This window comes from Rhododendron vialii, chromosome 5a (assembly GCF_030253575.1).
Source record: "Rhododendron vialii isolate Sample 1 chromosome 5a, ASM3025357v1".
Taxonomy (NCBI): Eukaryota; Viridiplantae; Streptophyta; class Magnoliopsida; order Ericales; family Ericaceae; genus Rhododendron; species Rhododendron vialii.
In genome coordinates this window covers 9269464-9283478 of record NC_080561.1, presented here as the reverse complement: position 1 = coordinate 9283478, position 14015 = coordinate 9269464, and the positions used below count along the sequence as shown (strand labels likewise).

General features: G+C 37.1%; 1 protein-coding gene across 2 annotated transcripts; it reads right to left on the bottom strand.

The window, feature by feature from the left end:
• Positions 1–1344: 1344 nt before the first annotated feature.
• On the bottom strand, positions 1345–13445 carry LOC131325696 (HVA22-like protein k). 2 transcript variants are annotated; one of them, XM_058358098.1, is made up of 8 exons: positions 13300–13445; positions 7651–7709; positions 7214–7311; positions 5756–5807; positions 5564–5627; positions 2926–3021; positions 2148–2220; positions 1345–1702 (listed from the first exon to the last, which is right to left on the bottom strand). In XM_058358098.1, the coding sequence occupies exons 1-8, from the start codon at positions 13330–13332 to the stop codon at positions 1551–1553; spliced, it is 627 nt and encodes a 208-aa protein (XP_058214081.1). In that variant the 5' UTR covers positions 13333–13445; the 3' UTR covers positions 1345–1550. The 2 variants fall into 2 exon arrangements, with proteins under 2 accessions (XP_058214081.1, XP_058214082.1); XM_058358099.1 differs by lacking the exon at positions 13300–13445 and adding an exon at positions 8834–8928.
• Between the last annotated feature and the right edge of the window lie 570 nt (positions 13446–14015).

Below are 14015 nucleotides of genomic sequence, written 5' to 3'. Positions count from 1 at the left end.
TGAAAAATAATTTTGGTATCCGATAATCAAGAACTTAAAAAAAAAAAAAATTTATTCCGAAAAAAAAATTTACTTCAGTCCCAATTTTTTTTTTTTTTACTTCTCAAACCACAGCCCATATCAACAACTCAACTTTACTCTCCCTATCTTTTAAAAAAAAAAACTTTACTCTCTCTCACTGTCTCCGAACCAGAAGTCGGTGAAACCCCCCCACCCCCCTCTCTTTCTCTCTCTACGAACCAGAGGAGATGAAACCCCTCTCTCTCTCTCTCTCTCTCTCTCTCTCGTTGATCTCTCTTTCTCCCGTTAGGGAGCGACTGAAACCCTAGGGGAGATGATCACCGACTGTTCCGTTGATATCTTTGTCTCTCATCGGCGAGATCCCTCTCTCTCCCTCTCTCACCTCTCTCTCTCTCTCTCTCTTTCACTGGATTCCGGCAATTTTTGGTCACTCCGGCGAAGATTTGCAGAAACCAGCGATGATGAACAAATTCTGGCCAAGTTTCCAGCCATAACAGGTAACTCCGGTTGTCCATTTTTTCTGGTATTTCAGTTGGATTGGATGTTGTTTGATGACCTGTAATTTATAGCTACAGCCAAAAGGAGATGTAAATATACATCTGCCTTTCCATTTGTGCTATTTTCCATCTCCGAAATTGCTATTTTACATCCCCATTGGAGCAATTTTTTTAACATCTGAGTTGTATTATAACTATAGCACCTGGTTTTACATCCCCATTGGGGATGCTCTAAGGCACCTCCACGTGATGCCCCGGTCCCTTCTCTACCACACAATGTGTTAGGATCTACAAACTTTGTCATGAGACCCACCACAATGTGTGGTAAAAAATGGGTGAATAATTTTTCATGTGTCAGCAATGTAAAAATTAAATTGGGAAAAACTTCATATACCGAAAAATCTACTCCCCCACGATAGGGTTGGGACCCACGATGTTCGTTTGAAGTCTCATAACCCAACCCTTCTTCCTAAGCACGATCTCCAATAAATTCTCTATAATAATTACTCTCATTTCTCTATCTATCTATCTCCACTCATTACCGGATCAAAAAATAAAAAGTAAAATATCCACTCATTACCCAAAAAACCTCCCTTAAAACCAAAACCAAACAAATTTAATATTATTTGTATCTATAGCATTCCTCACTGAAGAAACAACTTAGGTGCCGTTCTGCTTTCTTTTTAAACCTTTTTTTGAAAAAGAATGTAATTTTAAGCTCAAATATAATAAAAATGAAAAATAAATTTCAATTTTTTTGCACCGTTTAAAAGATCTCAATGAAATCTACTCGTATCAAACAAGATTCATATTAGTAGAAAAATTATTTGCGTAAACAGATGATTAGATTGATTTCGAACTTATCCACTTGCCAATAGTTTTTGCCAAATGCCAGGCACATTACAGACTAGATTTTTTGAAAAAAAAATTTACTGCAGAGAAAACTGTGACCTATATACTGCACTAAGGAAAAAAGAGCTGCTGAAGAGAACAATGGGAGAATCGTTCAAAGACAAACAAAACAGACCCCCATCACTCATCATTTTCTGATTCCGAGTTCTCTACTTGAGTTTCCGGACCTTCAATTACATCGTTGGCTCGGCTGCGGAGTGTTCTTGGGCCTTCAATTGCACCAGTTCCTCGTCTCTGCCCAGGGTGCAAGATATCGTTTGCCATTTCGTTTGCTGATTCAAAACAAGAACAAGAACAAGAACAAGAACATAAACAAAGCCACAAAAAAGGGCAAAACATCACTTCCGTACTTGAATTGTAACGATATGATATCACATTCTATAGAGAAACAAGGAAGCAAACTCGCAAATCTGTCATGACTAGTTTGTCCAATTTTCACTATTCTGGATATCTCAAATAATCGTCTATATTTTCCCATATATTTTGTCACACTATGTATACAAGAACTAATTGCACTATTTTGATTCACTGAAAAAGTCTTGAATATTTTTTCACAAAAAAATTTACTAGGTGGCCCGATTAAATAACAAGAATTTCAAAAATGGAAAAACCAATGGGCCATAGGCGGAGAGTGTTCTTCACATTCTAGTGAGATGTTGAAGTTTAGAATGCAATGTGGATGCAAGACCCAAGTGGGTTCAAACTTCAAAGCATTACCTGACATCCACATCTTCACAAGAAGTGTTTTTGCAAACTGTATTTCTGCTTGGTGCGCGCTTACAAATTTACCCTGCAAATCCAAGAACTGATCAGACAATCAAATTTTGCAACTAGCAGATGTCTGGAAAGTATGAAAAGGGATGGATGCATGGGATATCATTCAATCAGATTTTAATTCAAACTTTCTAAGAAGGAAAGGGAGGTGTCATGGAGAGATGTTTATGCCCTTTGCTGATGAATTCACTATATAAGTTCACCAGCCAAAGGTATTTTGTCACACTAGGTAGTGCAGAAATCCCCAAGAGCCTCTAATTTATCCAAACGTAGAGAGGGAACCAAAAAAAGGCTTTAAAATGGCAGCCATAACCATGTCGCTAAACTCCTTTTTCCAGGCAACCTCTAGGATACTATTTGACTTGACTATGCGGTTCTTGGTAATGATGTCATCATCACTGATGAAGCAAGGCATATGAACTGACCATAGCCCTTTTGGAACTAATTAATAGGCACAAATAGAAGAAGCGTGCTATATGGAGTGCAGCATCAACCAAGGGAAAAAGGTAGTCATGGCCTGTGCTATAATACATCCCCAAAACAAAAACCCGGAACCCCACCGAAAATTAAACAACCCATGGTGCCTAGTGACACGTAGGGCTTGATTTTGTCTAACATCAAGGAGCCCAGCAAATGGAATCATTGTCTCTGCATTGCAACGTAACCTGATCTAAAATCTAGACAATCCATGCCATAAGAACATGAGATGAACACGCTTTACCATTTCACCATAGGAAAACTCCACAATTTGATCCAGTCTAGCTTGATGCTTCAACAGAAATGGACGCAGATGAGTCACATACAATTGCTTTGCCCCCTGTCAAAAAATCAAGTGGTTGTTCACGTGAAACATTTGTATGACTTCAATAATTTCTTTGGATATTTTCAGAATTGAATTATCTACACGACAAAGCAAAGCACAAACCTAAACAAATAAGCGAATTGAATGATGCAAAAAACAACCAAATATGAAACAAGTGGGATTTATAGAATCTGCCTACATTGCGAGCCATTGTAACTCCCACATGAGCAGATGCCAAATACAGTCTGAGACAAGTGCCAAAAGGTGGACAGAAAAGAACAACACACATATCCTGCCTTCAACAGAGGCCAAATATAACAAAGTACAATAGTTACACAAAGTACAATAGTTACACAACAACAATTCTATGAAGGAATCTTGATAGAATTGTTGTTATATAACTATTGGGTTATGAGGAAGCTGTTGAAGCTGAGAGGGTTATGCCAAGGATGGATTAGGCGTGATATTGGCAATGGTGAAGATACATTTCTCTGGACTGATAACTGGCACCCTGTGGGTGCTTCGTACCAGAAATTTGGTGAGACCCTTGTTGTGAATAGAGGACAGACTTTGAAAACTAAAGTTTCTTCTATCATTGATCAGGGTTTTTTGAGATGGCCAAGTCAGAGGAGTAGGGCTATCTTGAATATCATGAGGCACACTCCATCTGACATTCTTCTCCTTACACCTGTGATGGAGCCATTTGGACCTTATCTACAGATGGGGTGTTCTCTGCAAAGACTGCTTGGGAAGCATGCAGGCATAGGAATCCCATTCAGCCACGGCATAGTCTAATCCGGTTTTCTCAAGGGGTGCCTAGATGGAGTTTTATAGAGTGGTTGGCAGTTTGGGGAAGGCTCTCCACAAGAGATAGGTTGGTGAGTTGGGGGCTTGCAGTTTGTCCCCAATGTGTTCTGTGTATAGGTGGTTTCGAGACTCACTCTCACCTCTTCTTTGAGTGCCATTATTCCGCTACTGTGTGGAGACAAGTTTTGGCCAAGAATGGTATCTCTAGGGCTGTGCTCCCTCTGTCTCAGGAGGTGGACTGGGCTGTGCAGAACCGAAAGGGCGAAGGCTTCAGGAATGCTATCTACAAGCTGTCCTTAGCAGCATCTATCAACTCTCTATGGGGTGAACGCAATTTGAGTATCTTCCAAGGGAAATCCAGACATGTGACTGAGTGTTCTGGAGTGATTTTTGCTGCTATCAGAGCCAAGTTGAGATCTTGGACCTCTGTAAAGTTCACAGCCCAGAATAGAAGATTATCTGACAATTGGCTCCATGATTCTAGAACTTTTTTTGTTAAACAATTGTAGATAGTTTCTTTGGTTTTAAAAGGGTTGGGTTTGCTAAGCTTTCTGTTGTATAGGTTGCCAAAGGTATGCTTCTGTGAATTTGTAGCTTCCTGCGCTTTTGGTGAAATGAATTGACTAACCAAAAAAAACAATTCTATCAAGTGCAAAACTGGCTTCTGCTAGTTGGGAAACTGTACTCTCCAAAAACACAGAATGGCATGCGAAAATTCTGGAATTTTCCTATAAAGAAACAATACACAGACACAGATCAAAGGAAGGATGCTGCAAATCAAATTCACTGGTTAACAAAAATTTGGGGCTAGTTGGGTTTCTGGCAAAGCAACAAAAAATCAAGGAGCTGTTAGAAACTGGCTTAAGGACATTTACTAATCTGCATGCTGCCAGTCAGAAGTCCAAAAGCCAATCGCACAAAACATGTTTAAAATTCCCACAAACTCAAATGCCACGACATCAAAAGGAAACCTGCATGGAAAACCCAAAAGGTCACACTCGAGGAAATTCTGATCTCGATATAAATCAAACCAGCATGGAAGCAGCACAGTGACTCCCCAAAATCCTTATCACAAAGAGGAGAAACCCATGGTATCAACCAATTATTCCCGGTTAGTGTTTGTTAGGCTGTTCGATATGATGGATATCAAACAACTATAACTCCCTGTATTACAAAAAGATTGTCCAGTCCACAAAACGAGAACTTAAGAGAATGTATTTTCATAAAAATAAAAATCAAATCAAACTTCTTTCCACAAATTAAAAGAACTTAATGATATCTAGTAACTTGCAAAAAACAAAACAAAAAATTCTAGTTTTGTTAGATGAAACTGCACTTTTTTAAGATCTCATTTTGCGGGCCGGACAATCTTTTCAGAAAGGAGGTAGTAGCTTTTTCAAAAAGTCGTATACGAAGAAATTATGTGGCATTGGTAGGACTGGTGAGCCAACATGCGAAGAAATTTGGAAGAATGGTAGATGACGTTGAACAACAAAACTAAAAAACTAGTTAGAAATTCTTAGGACATGGTAAACATTTCAAAGAATAACAAGTTCCAGCTGGCCCAAGCATGAAGAGCAATTTCATATTTTGTCCCCAAAAGAAGCAAATTCAGTCTCTGACCTCAACGAATAACCGTTAAAAATATTCCATGCATAACTAGTAAATAATAGAACAACAAATGCTTCCTCCAAATTAAAGGGAAATGACAAGAAGAGAAAAAAGGAAGAAAAAAGTCGTTCAAGCTTACATCAACAGATGGAAGTTGAAGCCAGACAAGAAATCCAAACTTCATGTGGTAATATAGCGGAAACCTGATGAAACAAAACAAAAGAAGCTTTAGAGATTGCATACCCAAATACACAGAAATCTAAATAAAAAAAAACAAGAGGAAAATGAAGAGAGAAAAAAATTAACAGCAGAATTTGGTAAGAAAAAATACCATGAGATTAATTTGTCAGTGAAAACTTCAGCAATACTAAAGCATCCATAAGCTGCAAACAGTAGTCTCAGTGAGAACTGAGAAGTACAAGGAACAGCACAACCGAGCAAAAAGATCAAATAATTTTAGCACGGATCAGAGGAAAAGCTACACAAATGGAAAAACGAAGTTCTATAAAGCAGTCAATTCGAAACTTTTTTTTTTATAGGCAAAAGTAACATTTTATAAGGGGAAAGGGAAAGGGAGCTCCAACCAAAAGTTGGAATACAGCCAAATGGGAACAAAGCCCATAACACCCAAAGGCCAAAAAGCCCAAATATCTGCACGGCTAATAACTGGTAATCTATAACTGCACAGCTAATAAATTGACAAAAGCCTAACTTGTGCTTCTAAAGCCCTCCAAATGTACCTTACTTCTGAAGAATATTTCTAAAACATCAAACCATTGGAAACAAAAGTTTTTTAGGCAAGGTAAGGCAACTTTCACTTCCTCAAATTGTCTACTCACTTTTTTAGGTTACCAAATGGAGCTGATAAGCTAGACATACTAGAACATCTCACTACAAATACAGCGTCTTAGTTTTCTCCGTTCCTAACTTGTGTGAAGTGCGACTGCAACAGGAAAAAGAAATATACCTGGTTTTGTCCCCATTAATGGTGGTGTGGGAGGGGAAGGTTGGGTACACACGTTACCTTTTTACATTAATAGCACAAAGTGGCTCCCCTCACCCCCTCAAGGTTAGTAGGCCGAGTATTACCACGGAACCAGTTAAGTGCAACTACTATGTGACCAAAGAAAACCAAACCAAACTAAGCCTTATTTGTCATTCAATGGGTCGGCTACTTGGACCTTTTTAGCCATTCCGCTCTGTCATGGGCTGTATGTTTAGTTAAGTTTAATAAATTCATATTGGTTTACAACACAACATCCTGTGTCAATTTATGCCTTCCGCTCTCCCTAGGCATTTCCATTGGAAGTCATTTAATTGCTTTTCTTTACAACTGCACACATTTTTCATTGTATGTGACCAAATTGCAAAATGACCATGGTATTTCATTTATTCTAAAGGAACGATTATTCCATGTTTTGCACTTGTAGATATGTTTTGTTGCTCTCAAAAAAAAATAAGAATAAATGTTTTGCACTTGTATCATTGTATGACATGCACACTAGTCCAACAACCTGAAGTCATTCATGATGGACTAAATTTGGCCGATAGAAAATCCTTGATAATGATAATCACATATGTAAATGGACAACTTAATCAGAGAATAACAGGAATGCCAATCTCGTCTGAAATAGCTGTCCATAGCTGTCCCAAATGAAATAAAAAAATGAAAAGACAAGATAGCAGAAGACTCCTTATAATCAACAAACGAACATCATCTTTGCAGCTTAATATGAAAGATCAAAAAGTTACATTTATAAAAGGTAAAAGTTGCAGCAGCATTCCTAACCTGCCCAGTACACTAGCCACCTCTGTTGCTCAGTTTGGTCTCTTGTCTCAATTGCTTTAAAAGTAGAGTAAACAGGCAAGGCAACCCCCACTGAACAGCTGCACAAGGAACATATGAATGACACATTACTAACCACCATGAATACGATTTATTCTACGACTTCTGTAAACTAGCCCGGGCATAGCACATACCACTTTATGAGTAGGTTAGCAATATTCAGAAGGCTACAAAGAACAAACTAAAGCAAAAATAGCAGTAGTCATTACTAGTAATGGATATTCTTGTTTAAAAAAAAAAAAGATGTCACAAGAAATTCTAAGAAAAGTGATAAAGAAAGCAAAGCTGCATAAAACACGTCCAACAAGGTAATATCCCCCACTAAAACCATATCCTTGTTAAGGTATAATAGGAATATTACAACACATTTTATAGCTTACCATGCTGTTCGGACGACGATGTTGGAACCTAGGGGGCAAAGGAGCAAGCGCAACCCAACCTGCATCAGTTGGAACTCAGCAACAAAAGTCGATAGCTCTTCTCAATATAAAGTTTGCGGACAAGGTATGAGAGAAAATTCAACTACCAATAGATGAAATAACATATACATATGTATCTGAAAATGCCGAAGTGAATTGAGAGATGACTTTCCTAAAATATGTAGGTACATGTGAAAAGTGTATACTGTATACTGTATAGGAATGTGTGAAAGCGAATTGCTTGTGAAATCTAGTTTGGATTGGTTTTCTCTATCTACCCATTGTTTTGGCTTCATCTTACACCTTATCAATGGTCCAATGGGATGTACATCAGTATACTAATAGTCGGAGCGGAGTAGAGCTGGCAAGAGTAAAAGGAAAGAACTGTCGCTGGCTTCTCTTCTGCCGTGTGGATTATACAAGCGGCAAGGGAGCAAATCCGTACAGACCAGCAATAAATATGCATAAATATACCGGTTTGTCATCTACATAGCTAGTGTGCTCACAGATCTAAAACCCTAACACGTTAAAATCTTGAACAACCGCATCTTCATTTATGTGTGTATGTAGGTGAGTGTGTGCGCGTGGCTTTTTGGGTTCATTGTCCCACATTTAAAAATTGCAAAGAAATAGAGCATGGAATGAACTCCAAAGCCTCACATCCCAATATTCTGACCTAGCTTTTTTGTTTCCTGTTGGATGACAATAATACGTATTCGGGAAAAAAAATTCATTCCTTCGTATTTCCTAGTATAAGCAGAAAGGGAAAACAAATGCTCGACAGCTTTAAGCCTTTAACTTAAGACATAAAAGATGTTTCGAGTAGTCTCATTATACTGATATAAGGGTTGAATCCAACAACAAAACCTAACTTCATTATCATCCAGGGAAACAAATAAGTAACTAATATCAGATCATTCTTCAGTTTCCGAGTTTCCGAAGACACGATGCAATCCGATTTCACAAACAAATTAAGATTACGATTGAAACTAAATAATCCCATTTAGCCAGTTCGATCGCAACAATTTAAAAAAAAAAAAAAAAAAATCAGCAGGAATCTTCAATTGTGCGGTGACTTGCAGGAAAACCCTAATCAAGTGAAACCCTCACATGGGTAGCTGAGAGAGAGAGAGAGATTTGATACCTCACTGGGCATATTTGAGCCGAACAAAGCCATTATGGGAAGAGAAACCAAGACGATTCCCAGATAATAGCAGACTGAAGAACGATGGAGTTGTTCGTTTATAATTAACCTAAAACCTCTAGTGAGAAAACGTTGGAAAATTTTCAAAATGACCCCTGAACTTTTGCACCAAATATCACAGAGATACCTGAATTTAAGTTTATTTTAATTAAACATCTGTACTAACATAATTTTTAAATTTAGACACCTGAACTTAAGTTTATTTCAATTAAACACTTGTACTAACAAAATCCCCAAATTTAGACCTCCGCCGTTATATTTCGTCCCAAAAATTGCTGACATAGTATCTCCAACCCGTTTAAGTTGCCCCATTGCACATGTTTCTAACAAGGGACGATGCATCCAAGCGAAATCCATAAGTAAACTTCATCGTCCCCTGTTGAAACAGTGCAATGGGGCAACTTAAACAGGTTGGAGATGTCATATCAGCAATTTTTGGGATGAAATATAACAGCGAGGGTCTAAATTTGGAGATTTTGTTAGTACCGGTATTTAATTGAAATAAACTTAAATTTAAGTGTCTAAATTTGAAAATTTTGTTAGTACAGGTGTTTAATTGAAATAAATTTAAGTTCAGGTGCCTCTGTGACATTTGGTGCAAAGTTCAGGTGTCATTTTGAAATTTTCCCGAAAACGTGACTACCGAACACGCTCACACGGTCATGGTGCGAAGGCAATATGGTGTTTGAGAACCGTAACTTGCGTCCACAATCTCACAAGTTGTGGCCGTAATTTAAACCCTTCTCAAACCATGTAGCCGCAAGGTTGAATATTAAGGCCCAAAGATGCTACATGCATAACAGTTGTGCAAAACATCAAACACAATCAATCTCCATCCGTCCATTGTTATAATAAATGATCAAGATTCGTTCAAATTTTTTCTTGGAAAAGTTAAACTTTTCATTGGAAGAGTTTTTTAAAATCTAGAGCTTCCAAACACATCTGAACGGTCAGAATTAATTACACATCACACACAACGATTGTGTGGGTATCGTTTCCGATTAAGGCTGCATCCTCGGACTTCTGGGTCAGACTTGATTTTCAAGATGGGATTTTGGACTTGATTATACTAGATCTACTTCCAGTTTTCAGTCCAATTTTTTTTTTTTTTTGAAAGAGATTGGAAACATTTTATAAAATCTTTTAAGTGGCTCAAAAGATTTTAAAGTTAAGGGAAAGTGTCTGTATAAATCTCCAACGGGACTACAAGAGATGCCAAAGCTGAGGTGGCATCTCCAGCGCTCACTTTTGGCATAAATTGACAATTCAATAGACATGTCTTCACTCATGCTAAAGCTGAGGTGGCTTTGACACCTCCCAGTACTCCCATGCTAATTTTGATAGCTACCTCTTGACCTGCCAATTTTGACAGCTATATCTCGACCTGCCAAATTTCAAAAACTTACCTTTGGAAGGTCAAAAAGGAATTTTGTCGTTCGAGTTTTTTTTTCCTTCAAGTTTGAGCTCTATTTTTTTGACATAAGGGTTGAAGAGGAAGAGCTTGATGTCAAAATGTCACATAAGCTTTCAAAAAAAAAATTTGAAGTCACCAATTTGACATCCCTCATTGGAGATGTATTTTAAAAAAAAAAGAAAAAAGAAAAAGAAGAGCTATGAACCATTCTTTCGAAGAAAAACACTATGAACCAAACTTCTTTCGATCGAAAAAGAAAATTCATACTTCTATCAAATAAGTGTGACTGTTAAATAAGGGATATGCCTTCAAGTTAAGAACGTGTGATGAACCACACATTTGGACTTTAATATCCAAACGATTTTGATTTTGTTAGTGCATCTCCAACTCTTACTCAAACTCTTGGCCAAATTTAAAATATGAGCAAAAAGGCCTTAAAAACCATCTCTAGTCCTTTTCCCATACCCATATCAAATTGAGTTTTATAATTTTTTAAAACTCTTTTTTTTTATGCCCAAATCAAGGAGACCTAATCCCGAATATACAACAATTACTTTTTTTTGTTACTAATGGTGGTGGTTGCTGCGGGTGGTGGTGGTTGCTGGTCATTTAAGCCAATGCCATAAACCCAATGCCATAATCATCCGGTTAAGATCGATCTAAACCATATAATGCGATTCAACATATTATGGACAAATTCGCAAACAGAAGCGTGACTGTTAAGAAATCGCAACCTTCTAAATAGGAATTGGCCAATCCATGCGCAAATCATGCAGTTACAAAGGATCAATCAATGAAAAGGGTACCCTAAACAACTTAATATAATGTGTTCACATACATAAATGTCACCGTTATAGAGTTTGATAGATCACTTATAAATATTTCATAACGAGCCTCAAACACAATTCAAGTTTGACTTGTTGAGCTCATCAACAAACTTCATCTTTTAATTGACTCGATTACGTGCCTATTTCGAGTAGTTTAACAACATCATTAAACTGAAATAGCTTATTTATGCTTGGTAAAAAAAACTTAACATTAAAGTTTTATTTTCTTTAATGTAGTGGAGTAGATCAATTTTAAGTGGAGGAAACAAAATCAAGATACTAAACACAAGCTATTAGAGATTCTATTCTAGAATACAAGAGAAGATTTGCACACAAAGAGAACTAACCTAGTGTGAACTAGAAGCCTCCTCTTATTTAAAAAAAAAAAAAAAAACCTAGAAGCCTCCGGGAGGATTATAAATAAGGGACTTTGGCGCAAGAGGTCAATACATCTATCCACTCTTCATTGTAATCCTTTGCTCTTGAGCTTTTTGTCCATCAAACACGAGCTATTTTCGTTCTTTATCAGGCTTCTATATTACTCCTATTTTCTAGGTTACTTTAACTTTTCGGTTCAATATTTGCGGGTTGGATTGAGCTTATTTTAATATTGGGTTGTTCTTAGGCCTACCATAATAGTACTACCTATATTGGCCAAAAAGGGTGACCATATAATCCCTAAAAATTTGAGAGAGATTTATCAGCCGGTCCCAAAAAGTTTTGTAAAATTCCCATTAAGGAGCAATGTTGTTTTAATTTACGCATAAGTGTAATTACGTGTACGAAGTTACCTTAATACCCTTAGGGATCAAAACTTAGAACTAACACAAAAATTCGCGCTACTCATTCAAAATTTCCAACTGCATTTGTTCGCGATCTTCTCTCTGCATCTGTTGGAGAATATTCTTACTCGCTGGGTTTCCTGTTGGTCGATTCTGCTGGATTTAGGTAAACACACACACACACTCTCTCTCTCTCTCTCTCTCTCTCTCTCTCTATATATATATATATATATATATATATATATATATCTATATTATTGGATCATATTGATTTGTTTTGAACTCAATGAGTTTAGAAAAACTAATACAAAAAAGTTTTCCGAATTAGATTCATTCGAATTTATTTAATTTTAATTTTGATTCAATGGATGTCTTATTTTGTCTTATTTTGAGATTCATCCGAATCATATTCATTTGAATTTGTTTCATTTTGATTCAGTAAGGTCGATTAAATTCTGTTACTCAATTCAATCACTAGTTGTTCTATTTTACTTCACATATAAACAATCTCGCAGGGACCTTCACATATAAAAAATCTCGCAGGGATCCTGGGAAGTTGTTTTGTTATATTTTACTTCATATAAACAAACCTGTGCAGCTCTTTATTTGTTAAAACCAAATAACCAATTACAAATACACTTTCTGTTGCTTAAAACCAAACAACCATGAGTTAGGAAACCAAAATAATCTATTTTACTTCACATATAAACAATTTCACAGGGGACCCTAGGAAATTGTTTTGTTCTATTTTACTTCATATATATAAACAATATCGTAGGGGTCCGGGGAAGTTGTTTTGTTCTATTTTACTCTATATAAAGAATTTCGCAGGGGGCTGTGAACTTGTTGTTGTTGATATAATGTGAATTCGATACACTAATAGTCGAGAAAAATGAATTACTTTACAAAAAAGTTTACATTATCCAAAACACTATAAATTTTACGTATGTGTTTTTGTTTTCCACTATTTTTGAAAAATAATATGGAGGATCCTGCTGTGTTGTTGTGCAAGCAAGGCAATAAAAGTGTTACTGTCACTTTTCAGGTGAATGGTGCGGAACCAGTGGTATGTTTGTTACACACCTCTTAATGTACGTATACATGTGTACGTAGGAATGCACTGTAAATGTCGGGGTGTATGTTTGGGGGTTTTGATATAATGGGATTTCAAAAAAAATCGACGGTTTTTTAGATGAATGGTGCGGAACCAATGATAATTTTTGTGTGCGTATAAGTTAGTAATGTAAATAATTGGGGCTACAAATGAACTGAGTTGCTTGCAAACAGCTTGAGGCTCGGCTTGTTAAGGACCGAGCTCGTGTGGTAAATGGACCAAGCTCAGGCAGCTCGAAATGCTACTAGAGAGAAAGAGAGATTTGATACCTCACTGGGCATATTTGAGCCGAACAAAGCCATTATGGAAAGAGAAACCTGAAGACGATTCCCAGATAGTAGCAGACTGGAGAACGATGGAGTTGTTTGTTTATAATTAACCTAACTTCGGATGAGAAAACGTGACTACTGAACACGGTTACACGCTTCGTGGTGCGAAGGCAGTGTGGGGTTAGAGGGCCATAACTTGCGTCCGCAATCTCACAAGTTGTGGCCGCAACTTAAACCCTTCTTAAACCATAGAGCCGCAAGGTTGAATATTAAGGCCGCATCCTCGGACTTTTGGGTCAGACTTGATTTTTTCAAGATGGGATTTTGGACTTGATTGTACTAGATCTACTTCCAGTTTTCAGTCCCTTTTTTTTTTTTTTTTTGAAAGAGATTGGAAACATTTTATAAAATCTTTCAAGTGGCCCTAAAGATTTTGAATTAAGGGAAAGTGTATGTATGAATCTCCAACACAGGAGATGCCAAAGCTGAAGTGTCATCTCCAACGCTCATTTTTGGCATAAATTGACAATTCAATAGATATGTCTTCACTCATGCCAAAGCTGAGGTGACTTTGACACCTCCCAATACTCCCATGCCAATTTTGACAACTACCTCTCAACCTCAATTTTCAAAAACTTACCTTTGGAAGTTCAAAAAGGAATTCTATAGTTCAAGGTTTTTTTTCCCTTCAAGTTTGAGCTCTATTTTTTTGACAC